At 35.6% G+C, this 12,351-nt stretch overlaps 2 protein-coding genes across 8 annotated transcripts; both read left to right on the top strand.

Moving 5' to 3' along the window:
• The first annotated feature begins 243 nt into the window (after positions 1–243).
• Positions 244–1,278, top strand: LOC121777848 (berberine bridge enzyme-like 13). The gene is made up of 2 exons (XM_042175197.1): positions 244–341; positions 441–1,278. Exons 1-2 carry the CDS (start codon positions 244–246, stop codon positions 1,276–1,278), a joined length of 936 nt encoding a protein of 311 aa, XP_042031131.1.
• A 2,440-nt stretch (positions 1,279–3,718) lies between these two features.
• Positions 3,719–12,129, top strand: LOC121777430 (disease resistance protein RGA2-like). Of its 7 annotated transcripts, none has more exons than XM_042174685.1 (5): positions 3,719–8,810; positions 9,542–9,652; positions 10,141–11,233; positions 11,561–11,724; positions 11,874–12,129. In XM_042174685.1, the coding sequence occupies exons 1-3, from the start codon at positions 5,330–5,332 to the stop codon at positions 10,248–10,250; spliced, it is 3,702 nt and encodes a 1,233-aa protein (XP_042030619.1). In that variant the 5' UTR covers positions 3,719–5,329; the 3' UTR covers positions 10,251–11,233; positions 11,561–11,724; positions 11,874–12,129. The 7 variants fall into 7 exon arrangements, with proteins under 7 accessions (XP_042030619.1, XP_042030623.1, XP_042030621.1 ...); XM_042174689.1 differs by lacking the exon at positions 11,874–12,129 and having other exon boundaries at positions 3,719–5,401; positions 5,487–8,810; positions 11,561–11,791; XM_042174690.1 differs by lacking the exon at positions 11,874–12,129 and having other exon boundaries at positions 5,503–5,644; positions 5,746–8,810; positions 11,561–11,791.
• Positions 12,130–12,351: the final 222 nt, after the last annotated feature.

Here is a 12,351-nt window from a genome sequence, read left to right as displayed (position 1 = left end):
GACTTGGGAGTACCTTAAATTTTTCCATTTTCCACATTAATTAGCAATGCCTATACGATTTGGTTTAATTCTTACACGAACGATAATATATTCTAATTCTATACATGATTATATTATAAATATCCATTCCGATTCTCCATCCAAAGCCTAAGATTCATCTCTGATTCCACTCCGAAACCGGCCGTGATATGCACGACGATAGGCATCGGCGGGCACATCAGCGGAGGAGGATACGGCACGCTCATGCGTAAACATGGCCAGGCCGCGGATCAGGTCGTTGACGCGAGAATAATCGACGTCAACGGCAGAATCCTAGACAGGAAATCAATGGGCGAGGATCTGTTCTAGGCCATAACCGGCGGCGGTGGGGCCAGTTTCGGCGTCATAACTGCCTGGAAGGTAAAACTGGTGGATGTTCCAGAAATAGTCACTGTTTTCAGCATAGGCAGGACGCTGGAGCAAAACGCGACTCAACTAGTACAGAAATGGCAACCCATCGCGCCCAAATTCGACCATGATTTATTCGTGAGAGTCATCCTAGTACCGGAGAATCTTAGCTCCGGCTTACAGGGTAGAAACAAGACGATTCGGGCTATATTCAACTCACTATTCCTCGGTAAAATCAACACATTGCTTCCGTTGATGCAGGAGAGCTTCCCTGAGTTAGGGTTAATGAGAGAAGACTGCACAGAGATGAGCTGGATCGAATCCGTCTTATCCTTCGCGGGTTTCCCCATCGATGCACCCGAAATGCTGCTCAACAGAACTCAACCTGCGGTGAGATACTTCAAAGCGAAATCCGACTACGTGCAGAAGCCCATCCTCGAATCCGGGCTTGAAGGCATATGGAGGCTGATGTACGAGGCGGTGGCCGACCAATCTGTGATCATCTTCAGCCCTTATGGCGGGAGGATGGACGAGATTCCGGCCTCCACCACTCCGTTTCCTCATAGGGCCGGAAACTTGTACAAGATCCAACACCTGATATTCTGGGACGAGAGCGAGAATCAAGATTCCGAGAGCTATCTAAGCTGGATGAGGAGGCTTTACAAGTACTTGACTCCTTATGTGTCGTGCTCACCTAGGCAAGCGTACCTCAACTACAGAGATCTCGGCATTGGTGTCAATAACCCTAAAGGGAAGACGAGCTATGCACGAGCGAGCGTTTGGGGTACGAAGTATTTTTTGGATAATTTCGATCGTCTTGATCTGGTGAAGACAGTGGTTGATCCGCAGAATTTCTTCAAGAACGAACAAAGCATTCCACCGTTGCACTGAAGATTGACAAACTAGTGTTACTCTCTTGCGATGCACTAGGGTTGATTGCATATGTTTATGTAATCGACTTATTTGATGTCATTTGTAAGAATAATGAGTTGTTTGGGTAATAAAGTGATTGATTCGTGAAATTAAATAAAAATTGATTGGATTCAGTAATTAAAAGGATATATAGTAAATCAGCTGTAGGATGATAATTTGAAATTTTGAACTGAATTAAGTACTAAAATAGATCAGTTTATTTTATATACAGTTGATCTAATGGCACTTGCCGTGTTTGTCGTGATTCACGTTAAGTAATTATTTATTTATTTTTTAGCGACAATAATGTGTAGTTATTTGATGTAATTAATGTATAATATGCAGTCAACGTTGAATATTTGATGAAATAAAAGGAGACAATGCATATTAATAAATTGGGAACATATTGTTTGACTTTGAACAATTAGTAATGACAGCTCAGTTTACATCATTTAATTCGATTTGGTATTATTTTATTCCTTGAAGATAGTAAATTGTTTAATATTTACGGATGGAAATCAATTTACTTAATTAAATTTGATTTTATATCCCGTTTTATTCCATGATGGATTGATGGTTATTAAAATATCTACACATGCATATGGATGACAAGTGCATTGATACATGACATATTTTGTTTACTAGGTTATTCAAACTTGTAAATCTGAAGATGAACTCTCAACTGTGAAGACACTTGGATTGAACAAAATAGTAAACTGAGATTTTTAATAGCAGAGGATTATTTAAATCCTAGTAATGTCATCGGCATCGATTATCGCCTTGATTCCTCTCTCAGTTTATTGCATTATTCCAAGAATCCCCTCAGATTCTATCTAGGACTCATACTTAATTAACAATGATTTTCAATTTGATAAATTCGAATTTATAGTCATATTTAAGTGTTCCTTCTTTGTAGTCGAAGTTTAGAAAAGATGGTCAACTGTCTAATAGCCAATTTATATGTTTTGATCGCTCAATTTAATTGACAACCCAAATTGGATGGGCCACCAACAGCCCACTTAGGCTGAATAGCCAGTAAGCCCATTATTTGGGTTACTAAGGCTGTCACAACCGCACTTTCTATAGATAAAAAATACGGTTAATCGCGACTAAGAGATGATTAAAGAAGCGGAGAAGAAATGGGGGAAACAATGTATATGACCGAATCACTTGAATAATTGAAATAACTTGACAATGACAAAGTATCATCTCATCGAAACATAAACTCCAAAGAAACAAAGACTTAATGATAAACAATTTAATAGAGTTTGACTAGCGGAAGCATTCAAGACATGGAATGATGCTATGTATGAAGACACGACACTTCCAGAATACTTCCTCTATTCCATGTTAATAGAGTCATTTTTCTATTCGGGAAGTTCCAAATTAATTAAGTCATTTTTATTTTTGATAAAAAGTAATTCTCCATTTTACTTTACTCATGCCGCTATTGAGTCACCTCATGCCCAACTTAAGAAATCCCCCTTATACAAAACAAAATACATGACCCAAATAAAAAATAATTGGTGTAGCTGTCCATCAAAACCAAATTCCCAGCTCAAGTAAAATAATTCCCAATCAAAAGCAGGTCCCATCAAAGAAATTAACTAATAGTGGGCCAAGGCCCAATATCCGTTTCCTCAAATAAATCCAAGTGAACTCGGCGCCGCCGCTGAATCTCTGATTTCTTCTCACAATTTCCGAATCAACAGACACCAAACTCCGTCGCCGTCCGTTGAGGAAACTCGAGGGGTTCATCGCCGCCGCTGCCGCTTTCAGATAAGTTTCTCCCCTCCCCTTTTAAATAGTTTTTTTTTTCAATTCTAATTATGCGCTTCATTCACTGTTATAAGTTAAATTAAATTTTTAGGGAATAAAAGTAATTGCATCCAATTATGCGCTTCATTCACTGTTATAAACGCAGTGCGAATGAAAGCTCTAATTAAATTCAAAGAACTAGTGGACTTTTATTGTAGTTCATTTTGAAAATTTTTATTAATAGAATAAATATTCGTTGACTTTTATAAAGTTAAATTTATAAAAGGTCATAAAATATTATTAAATTTAATCTTAAAATTATACTCTTTATTTTTTAAAATTCGATTGTTTGATTCATTATTTTTCATTTATTATTGAATTTTTCATTATGGTGTATCAAAGTCACCGATACTAATAACAATTGTCGTATGCATATCTAGTTTCTATCGTGTATCCTTCTAGAGGGGGGATGAATTAAATATTTACAAATTTAATACTCCCTCCGTCCCATATAATTTGGGACACTTTGACTGGGCACGAGTTTTAAGAAATGTAATGAAAAGTGAGTTGAAAAAGTTAGTGGAATGTGAGTCCTACTTTTATATATTAGTTTTATAATTAAATGTGAGTAGGAATGAGTTAGTGGAATGTGGGGTCCGCTACCAAAAATGGTAAAAGTGAAGTGGGACAAATTATGTGGGACAACCCAAAATGGAAAACTGGGTCAAATTATGTGGGACGGAGGGAGTATATTTTATAAAAATAATTTATTAATAATATTCAAATAGCACTAATGTCTATTGATCACGACAACTAGAATTTAACTACAATATAGATAACATTGAAAGTAAAATATATTTAAAAATTCTTTCAAATACTATATGCTTAGAATAACATATTTAACCATGGAGTATCTCATAACGTATATGTCTAAGTATAAAGTTAACCATAAATCGGGTCTTACACAGGTACTCATATTTAACCATGAATTATATAATTAAGTAACACGTACACTAAAACATGTACTAGTATTAAATTGTATTGCATATACATATTACTGACGTAGAAAATATATAAAAATTTAAATATGAATATGCTGCATATTAGCATATGTATATACTACCATGGAAGCTAGATTTATATATTGATATGTATATTTGGAGAATTTTGTGAGTGCTTATATAAATTATATTCCACGTTAGCCACTTTACTTATTTTTAGTTGTTTTCAGTTTGCAAATTATATCTCTCTCCTCATATCAACACATTATTTTTCTCCTTTTTCTTTCCTTTTTTCGTTGTTTTTCTCTTCATAAATTCTTTTGAAGTATATATATTTTGTGACCTCGGTCTCTTTAGTCTGAAGCTTTTTCTTTACAAAAACTGATATCTCAATTAACTCTATACTTGTGTAAAAGCATTATTAATTGGTCGTGGGTTTTCGCAACTAATTGATAAATATGCCTCAATAAGTGACTATAATTATTGGTGCCGATGAAAATTAATACACAAAATTAAGCAAGCAAGAAGAAAGAATTAGAGCATCAAATTGGAAGAAATGGCTGCAAAAAAAGTTTGAATAGTATGGAAAACTGGCAGTATGATAAAATTGAGAAGAAAGAAGAAATGGAAAATTTATAAAAAAAATTGACGTGGAGGGGAGAATTATGAGCAAATGTATATATGATGGATTAGGATCATTAGATATGATCGATTTAGTTTGATGTGATATTTAAATATCAAAACGAATTTTTGTTAAATAAAATATAGTAAGGGGTAATTTAGTAAGTAAGTAATATAAATAATAACAAAATCGGTTGAAATAAAACCAGTTTGATCCAATTAAAAAATTAAGGGTTCGATCATTACAATTTAATTATTTTTTAATATAAAAAATCTCTAATTATGCATTAGAATTTAGTTATGTTTTTTTATCACTGTCCTATGTAAGCACTATCTACGTCCTTTAGAAAAGTGACTGTTTGTAGAAAATGATACTAGAGAAAAAAGTTTACTGATATAGAAAGTTTTTAATTTTAAGAGTTTGGACTATTTTTAAAAGATGGAGGTATTATGTTTATTTGATTGTAAAACCACGACTAAAACAAAAAAAAATTCGGCAAGAAAAAGAAAAGCATATTAGAATGAATGGCTGTGGAGCTCTTCAGTTGCATATCTTATCCATTTCTTTACCTTAGTTCTCTCTGCATCAATAATTCATTTCCATTCCTCAACCTTAACCCTTCGCTCTGAAACAGCTCTCAGCACAAAGAATGGAAGAAGCTGCCGCCGCCACCATGCTTAAAGTTCTATTTCAAAAGCTCAGCGAGTATTCCACGGATCAGGTCTTACTTGTTGCTGGTTTCGGAAATGAAGCAGAGCAGTTAACTCAGAATCTGAACATGATCCAGAAATTCTTGAGTGATGCAGAGATGGGCTCCATCCCCGGTGAGGCTGTCAAGAAGTGGCTCGCGGATCTCGGAAACGTGGGGTTCGATGCTGACAACGTGTTGGATGAAATCATATATTATGAACTCTCCAAACAAAGCAAGGCGGATACGATGGCCAACAAACCCATGAAACAAAAGGTATTATTATGCTTCTTATTCTGCCTTCATATTTTAAGTGCTCGAAGTATGGCTCATAGAATCCAACAAATCAATGGGAATTTGGGGGTCATTAACCAAAGGGCTGCCGACCTTGGCCTCGTCGAGAGAGTTGCTGCTGCTGTGCCCACTTTGCCTGACGTTGCTCGTGAAACTGACTCATTCAGTCTTGATCCAATTTTTATTGGAAGAGATGAGATGAAGTCAAAAATAGTTAAACAGCTTACCGCTTGTAGCACAACTGATAAATGTATTTCTATCCTTGCCATTGTGGGAATGGGAGGATTGGGGAAGACTACTTTGACTAGGGAAGTCTTCAATTCTCTAAAAGATGAGAATCGGTTTGGATCACATATTTGGGTGTATGTTTCTCCAAATTTTGATCCACTCACTCTTTTCAACAAAATTTTGACTTCTCTTGATCTACAAGAAAGTAAGCTTAAGGAAGCTGCTTTAAAAAAACTTGTCGATGCCTTAAAAGATAAATCATATCTTCTTATTCTTGATGATATTTGGAATGAAAATGTTCTCAAATGGGAAGAATTTATTCATCCCTTGTTGCGCGTTAGTTCTATGAAAGGTAATGCGATTGTTGTTACCACCAGAAGTTTGGGTGTCGCTTCAATTATGAAACCATTTGATACACATGAGCTGCAAAGGTTATCAGATGAAGATTGTTGGTCAATTATCAAAGAAAAAACTTTTGGAAAAGAGAATGTTCCTTCAGAACTTGAGGCCTCTGGAACTAAGATTGCAGAAAAATGTAAAGGTTTGCCATTAGCTGCTAGCGTAGTAGCTGGAGTACTACTGAGTGATCAATCTGAAGAAAGATGGCATTCAATCAAAGAGAATTGGCTTTCACGCTATGAAGGAAATGATATCGAACGGATATTGAAGTTCAGTTTTGATAATTTGTCCCTACCGTCACTCAAAAAGTGTTTTGCATATTGTTCGATTTTTCCTAAAGGTTACAAATTTAAACCACAGACTCTGATTGAATATTGGATGGGCGAAGGATTTCTTAAAGCTGATGAAAGGAGTGACATGGAATCTATGGGAGAAAAATTTATCCATGTTCTTCTACGCAACTCTTTACTGCAAATTGCAGAAAGAGATGTTCATGGAAATGTGGAAAGTTGTGTGATGCATGATCTTCTGCATGATCTTGCAGCTTCTGTTTTAAGAGGTTCTTTTAAGGAAGATGAAATAACCCAAGTTCGATACATGTTTCTCAAAGAACATTCATATGCTGTTCCAAAAACAAATGAAAAATATTTGCGCACATTGCTGTCCGTGTTTTACCAGAAGGATATCATGTTCTCAAACTTTGAATCTCTTCATGTTTTAGCTTTTCAAGGGTGGAAAGTTGAATATTGGCCAAGTCATATCAATAAAGCTGGAGATTTGTTTATTGAAGATTTGTCAAGTGAAATCAAGAAGTTGATACATTTGAGAGTTCTTGATATTGACGTTTTACCTATTGAATATCTTCCGGAATGGATCGGTGAACTCTTTCACTTGCAGACACTGAGAGCTTGTCATAGTAAGTTAAAGAAACTTCCAAGTACTTTGAAGAACTTGAGAAACTTAAGGCATCTTTATATTACGAAAGGTGTAGAGTTGTTTGCCGAGATTGGTCGATTAACTTCTCTCAGGACCCTACAGTTTTTTAGGGTGGGCGACAAGAATGGCTACAAAATTGAAGAGCTCGGAAGTTTGAATTGTCTCAAAGGAAAACTGCAAATTGATAACCTTGAAAGGGTTCGTAACAAGGAAGAGGCTGAGAAAGCAAATCTATCTAACAAGCCAAAATTATTGGAGTTGTATTTGGGATGGGAGATTGGTAGAGAAGGTGACACTACAAATGATGAGAATGTGTTGGAAGGCCTCCAACCTCCCTCACGTCTGGAGAAGTTGGTGATTAAAGGATTTGGAGGCAAAAGATTTCCATCATGGACTCGAAATATGGAAGTTGATAATGGACGTCAAGGTTCTAGGATAACACTTAACAAGTTGGTTGAGATAACACTCTCCGACTGCTCAGAATGTGAAGAAATCCCAATGTTTGGGCAGTTGCCAAATCTCAAGTGTCTTCGGTTGTACAGATTGAGGAATGTGAAGTCCATAAATTCTTCATTCTATGTATCAGTGAATGATGATACACATACTGTTTTCCCAGCGCTAGAAGAGCTGGTGTTGGTTAACTTGCCTAAGCTCACAGTGTTGAAGGGAATAGAATCAGTGGATGCAAGTGCTGTCAGTGTATTTCCTCGCCTTCAACACTCGATGATCGAGGATTGCCGTGTGTTGACGAGTTTTCCTACCCATTTCTGGTCGCCCCTCAAACGTTTGAAAGTGTTTTCTATAAGGCAGTGTTACAATTTGAGTGAAATACCAGATAGTCTAGGCACCCTCAATTCTTTGACTATAAGTGATTGCCCAAATCTGAAACGGATAGGAGATCTTGGCGTACAACAATCACAAGAAAGTCTCAGATCCCTTACATCTTTGTGGATAAGCAGGTGCGAGGCTTTGCTGTATTTGCCATGTGAAATGCTAGGTTCCTCACTCAAGAGTTTGGTGTTGGAGGATTTAAGTAGCCTAGAGAATCTACCCGAAATAATTGCCCTTCTCCCAAAATCCCCCCGTCTAACACGTTTGGTAATCATTCGCGTTCCTCAATTCATGACCACTTGTTTTGTTGAGATTCCGCCTCGTTTTAGTAGCTTGGAATGGTTAAACATAGATGCTAGTGTGGGGGGATTAATGGAGACTGTTAATGGCATATTGCAAGGATGCAGCTCGCTTGATGGCTTACTCTTGAAGGGGATGGAAAGTTGGGAAAATCTACCGGAATCGATTCAATATGTCACTACTCGTTCTTATTTAGAGTTGGAGAATTTTGGAATGGAAGAGTTACCTGAATGGTTGGGGAACTTCACATCTTTAAGGCAGTTGCGTATACGAAATTGTAAGAAGTTAAGGCATCTACCCTCTATGGACGCAATGCGGCGCCTCACTGAATTATCTCACTTAAATATAGAGGGATGCCCAGAAATATGTGTTGAAGAAGCAAGTGATGCAGCTGATTCTCAATGGCCCAACATTTCCCATATCCCCTACATCTTTATTGATGGACGCCGCATCGGTGAGTTTGAATATCTTTTCTTGGTTTGTATTTTACAAATGAATATTGATCTCTAAAATCATGAAATTTGGCCAAATTTTGGTATTTACCATTAACTTTAAAATTGATGTTAAATATCACAAACTTAATATTTTGTTTGTTATTTCCCAATCCAACCCAAACATGATATTTTCAGCCAAAAACTTATTTTACATGGGCAACCATGAAATATTTTTAATGTTTTTTTTATCACTTTTTAAGTTCGTGGCATGTAGGATAGTAAGCCACATAGAAAATCACATTGATTTAGTAGTACCAAGTATGATAAAAAAAAATTCACATAATGTAAAATTTATTACTCCCTCTGTCCCGCTTTAGCAGTCCCGGTTGATCAATTTTGGGTGTCCCGCTTTAGGAGTCCCGGTTGAACTCGGTGCATAAAAATTGATGTCAACTACATCAATTTATTTATTATATCATTTAAAAGTGGGACCCAACCTCCACTATATCATTTATTTATTACACTTAAAAGCAAAAAAGTAAAAAAATTGTTTAAAAGTGGGACCCAACTTCCACTACATCATTTATTTATTACACACTTAAATACCCTTAAAACATGTGCCCGACTCAACCGGGACTGCTAAAGCGGGACGGAGGGAGTAATATTTAAGACCAGTTTTAAAGTGCATGGGAAATACCAAAATTTGGTCAACGTTTATGGTTTTAAGAAACAATATCCCTTTTATAAACAGTTGCATGTCTATTTATTGAAGGATGCCCAGAAGCAAGTGATGCAGCTGATTCTCAATGGCCCAACATTTTCCATAACCCCAACATTCCCCACTATATTGTTGGACGCCTCGGTGAGTTTGAATATCTTTTCTTGGTTTGTATTTTACAAATGAATATTGGTCTCTAAAACAATGAACATTGGCCAAATTTTGGTATTTTCCACAAACTTTCAAATTGATCTTAAATATCACAACTTAACATTCTATTATTTTCCAACCCAACCCAAACAAGATATTTTCAGCGAAAAACTTATTTTACATGGGCAACCATGAAATATTTTTAAGAACCAATATCCCTTTTATAAACAGTTGCATGTCTATTTCCTCGCCACCACCAGATTACCTTCACTTTATTAATTTATAGGAACAATTACATATGTACATTTTTGTAAACGATCTACCCCGTAATCACGACTAATGCCTCCAATCCCAAAGCTGGTAACTATAATTACACCTTTGTCTAAGTTCTAATTTAAAAAAATTCTCTCTACTAAAAGCTTACTCATTCTATGCCTCACAGAAAATATGATATTGTGTCGTTTTGATTTTGGTACTACTAGGTTGGAGCCAGTCTTTTCAAAGCAGATATCATCCTAATGGGTATTGCGAAAAAATAATGTTGTTGGGTTTAAAATGTGTCGCTGTTGAATTTCTTTTGCAATTACCTTAGGGTGATCATTTTCTTTTAAACGTTAAAATTATAGGACAAAATTCAATATTTAGATAAGTTGCATGCTTAATCCCAAATGGTTCCTCACAGAAGCTATGTGTAGAACCAAATAGGGTTTTTGTGCAAAGGAACGAGATCAATTTTGGACTTTAAAACATGGTTGACCAATAGTTTTTTTTACGAAACTGTTAAATATGAACCAAAACATATTGTTTAGGATCAAATTAGAACCACAAAAGTTTCTTTGAGCAAAGGTACGACACTAATTTATACTTTAGTCTTATATCTACCATGTTTTATTGTATAAGAAACTGCATATCACTAATATTATCTGATCTATTATACAAGGTTGTCCTGGTCAGTATCTACTTTTATCTATATTTTTTGTTTACTAGGTGTGTTCTCTTTAATGGAAATTAGTGGATGATATATATTCTTCACTCTTTTAACATATATGGTTAGGTGAATAATTTTTCTCAGCTCATATTAATATGAATATATTATTCTCTCTCTCCACCTAACACACAAAATATCTTCTAAAATCTCATATCATTTCCCAATTTGCCATCTATTAAGGGACGGAAGTAGTACTATATTTTAATGTGATTTGCTATTGTGCCATGGTCTTGTTTACTTGTTATTGTACACCTGTTATCTAAGGGATGATTATTTCTGAATGGCCCAAGATTATTGCAAGAATTCTGATTCTCATAAAAAATAATATGAACTTGCATTGTTTCAATTTAATTGGCACTACTAGTTTGGAGCTAGTTTTATCTAGTAGATCAACTTACAAAGTTAAGTTGCACTCACCGAATCCCAAAATATTCAACACTACTTTGTCACAATCTTTTTCGTGTTTTATATAGATCGTAATGAGACAGGTCGTGTTTGAGTTTGAGTTGCTTCGAGTGAGGTGGTGAAGGAGTGTGTGCCGGTTAATTTTCTCCAACTTGATGTCAACATTCTTCAATTTCCCACCGGTAAGATTAAGTTTCACCAATAGTCCCCTATTCTTTGATTTTTCTTATATGATTGTAGAGTGTGGATATATATAGATATATATACTCTTGTTTTAGGACTAGGATTTTTCGTTGCACTTTGGTAGGTTGTGTTTTTGTTGTTGTGGTGGTGGTGTTGTTGGACTCTTCCTCGTCGTTATTTGGTTGTAGCCTATTATTTATCAAAAAATATATACATAAAATTTGTTTAAGACAACATCTCTGATTCTAGTCATAGTCATGTTATTACATACTATGTTTTCCTCTACCTCTTCACATCGTAAATTGCAACTTTAAATTTCCCAACAGGTTTGGCAATTGTTTGCGTTGTGTGTCTCTCACGCCGCAGTGGTGGCAGAAGGAGATCAAGCAAAGACTTGTGTTAGAGTCATGTCCGAATTTGCTTACCAACAAACTTTGACGATTGTACTCATTTTATCCCTGTTTGTTGCATGAATATTGTAATGTGTAAGGTATTTTAATATGTTTGGATTGGTTTTGTTGTATTTTATCGAAAAAAGATCCTCTGTTTTGTTGTTATGTCCTGGTCTTTTGTCTGACTACTAGATTATTGTCACTTATATTTAGTGATGGATTCATAACTTCGATTTGGTGTGTGCAGGACACTTTGTGTTAGAGCAATTGTCATCGTGTAGTTGTCGAGTCACCACTGGCAAGCAAGCAACAACAACTCGACAGCTATGCAATGCAATAGCTGAAATGTCGGCTCTTGTTTTCTTTTTCCTCCATTTTCGGTTCTCTCCCCCTACTTTTGAATAGGCCGAGGAAATGTAGTTATATGGGTTATGGAGTATTGATGTTGGATTAGAGATGGGAGATATTAAGCTTTTGAATCAAAATTAGGGAAGCGCACAAATTATGGAGTAAAAAATGCTTCATATGAGTATATAATACTGTAAAAATAGGATATGGTTGTGTTAGGAATTAAACACAAAATTGAAAAATGCCTAACACCTTGCGCGAATTTTGACGAGGAGGAATTCAGAAACCGATCCCATCATAATCCTATAGTTATAATAGTAGTATATGAAACTTCATTTAAAACTAGAAGATGATATCATGTGTTTTATATTTAATCT

This window comes from Salvia splendens, chromosome 18 (assembly GCF_004379255.2).
Source record: "Salvia splendens isolate huo1 chromosome 18, SspV2, whole genome shotgun sequence".
Taxonomy (NCBI): Eukaryota; Viridiplantae; Streptophyta; class Magnoliopsida; order Lamiales; family Lamiaceae; genus Salvia; species Salvia splendens.
The sequence above is the reverse complement of the archived record's forward strand: the minus strand, read 5'-3'. Positions and strand labels throughout refer to the sequence as shown.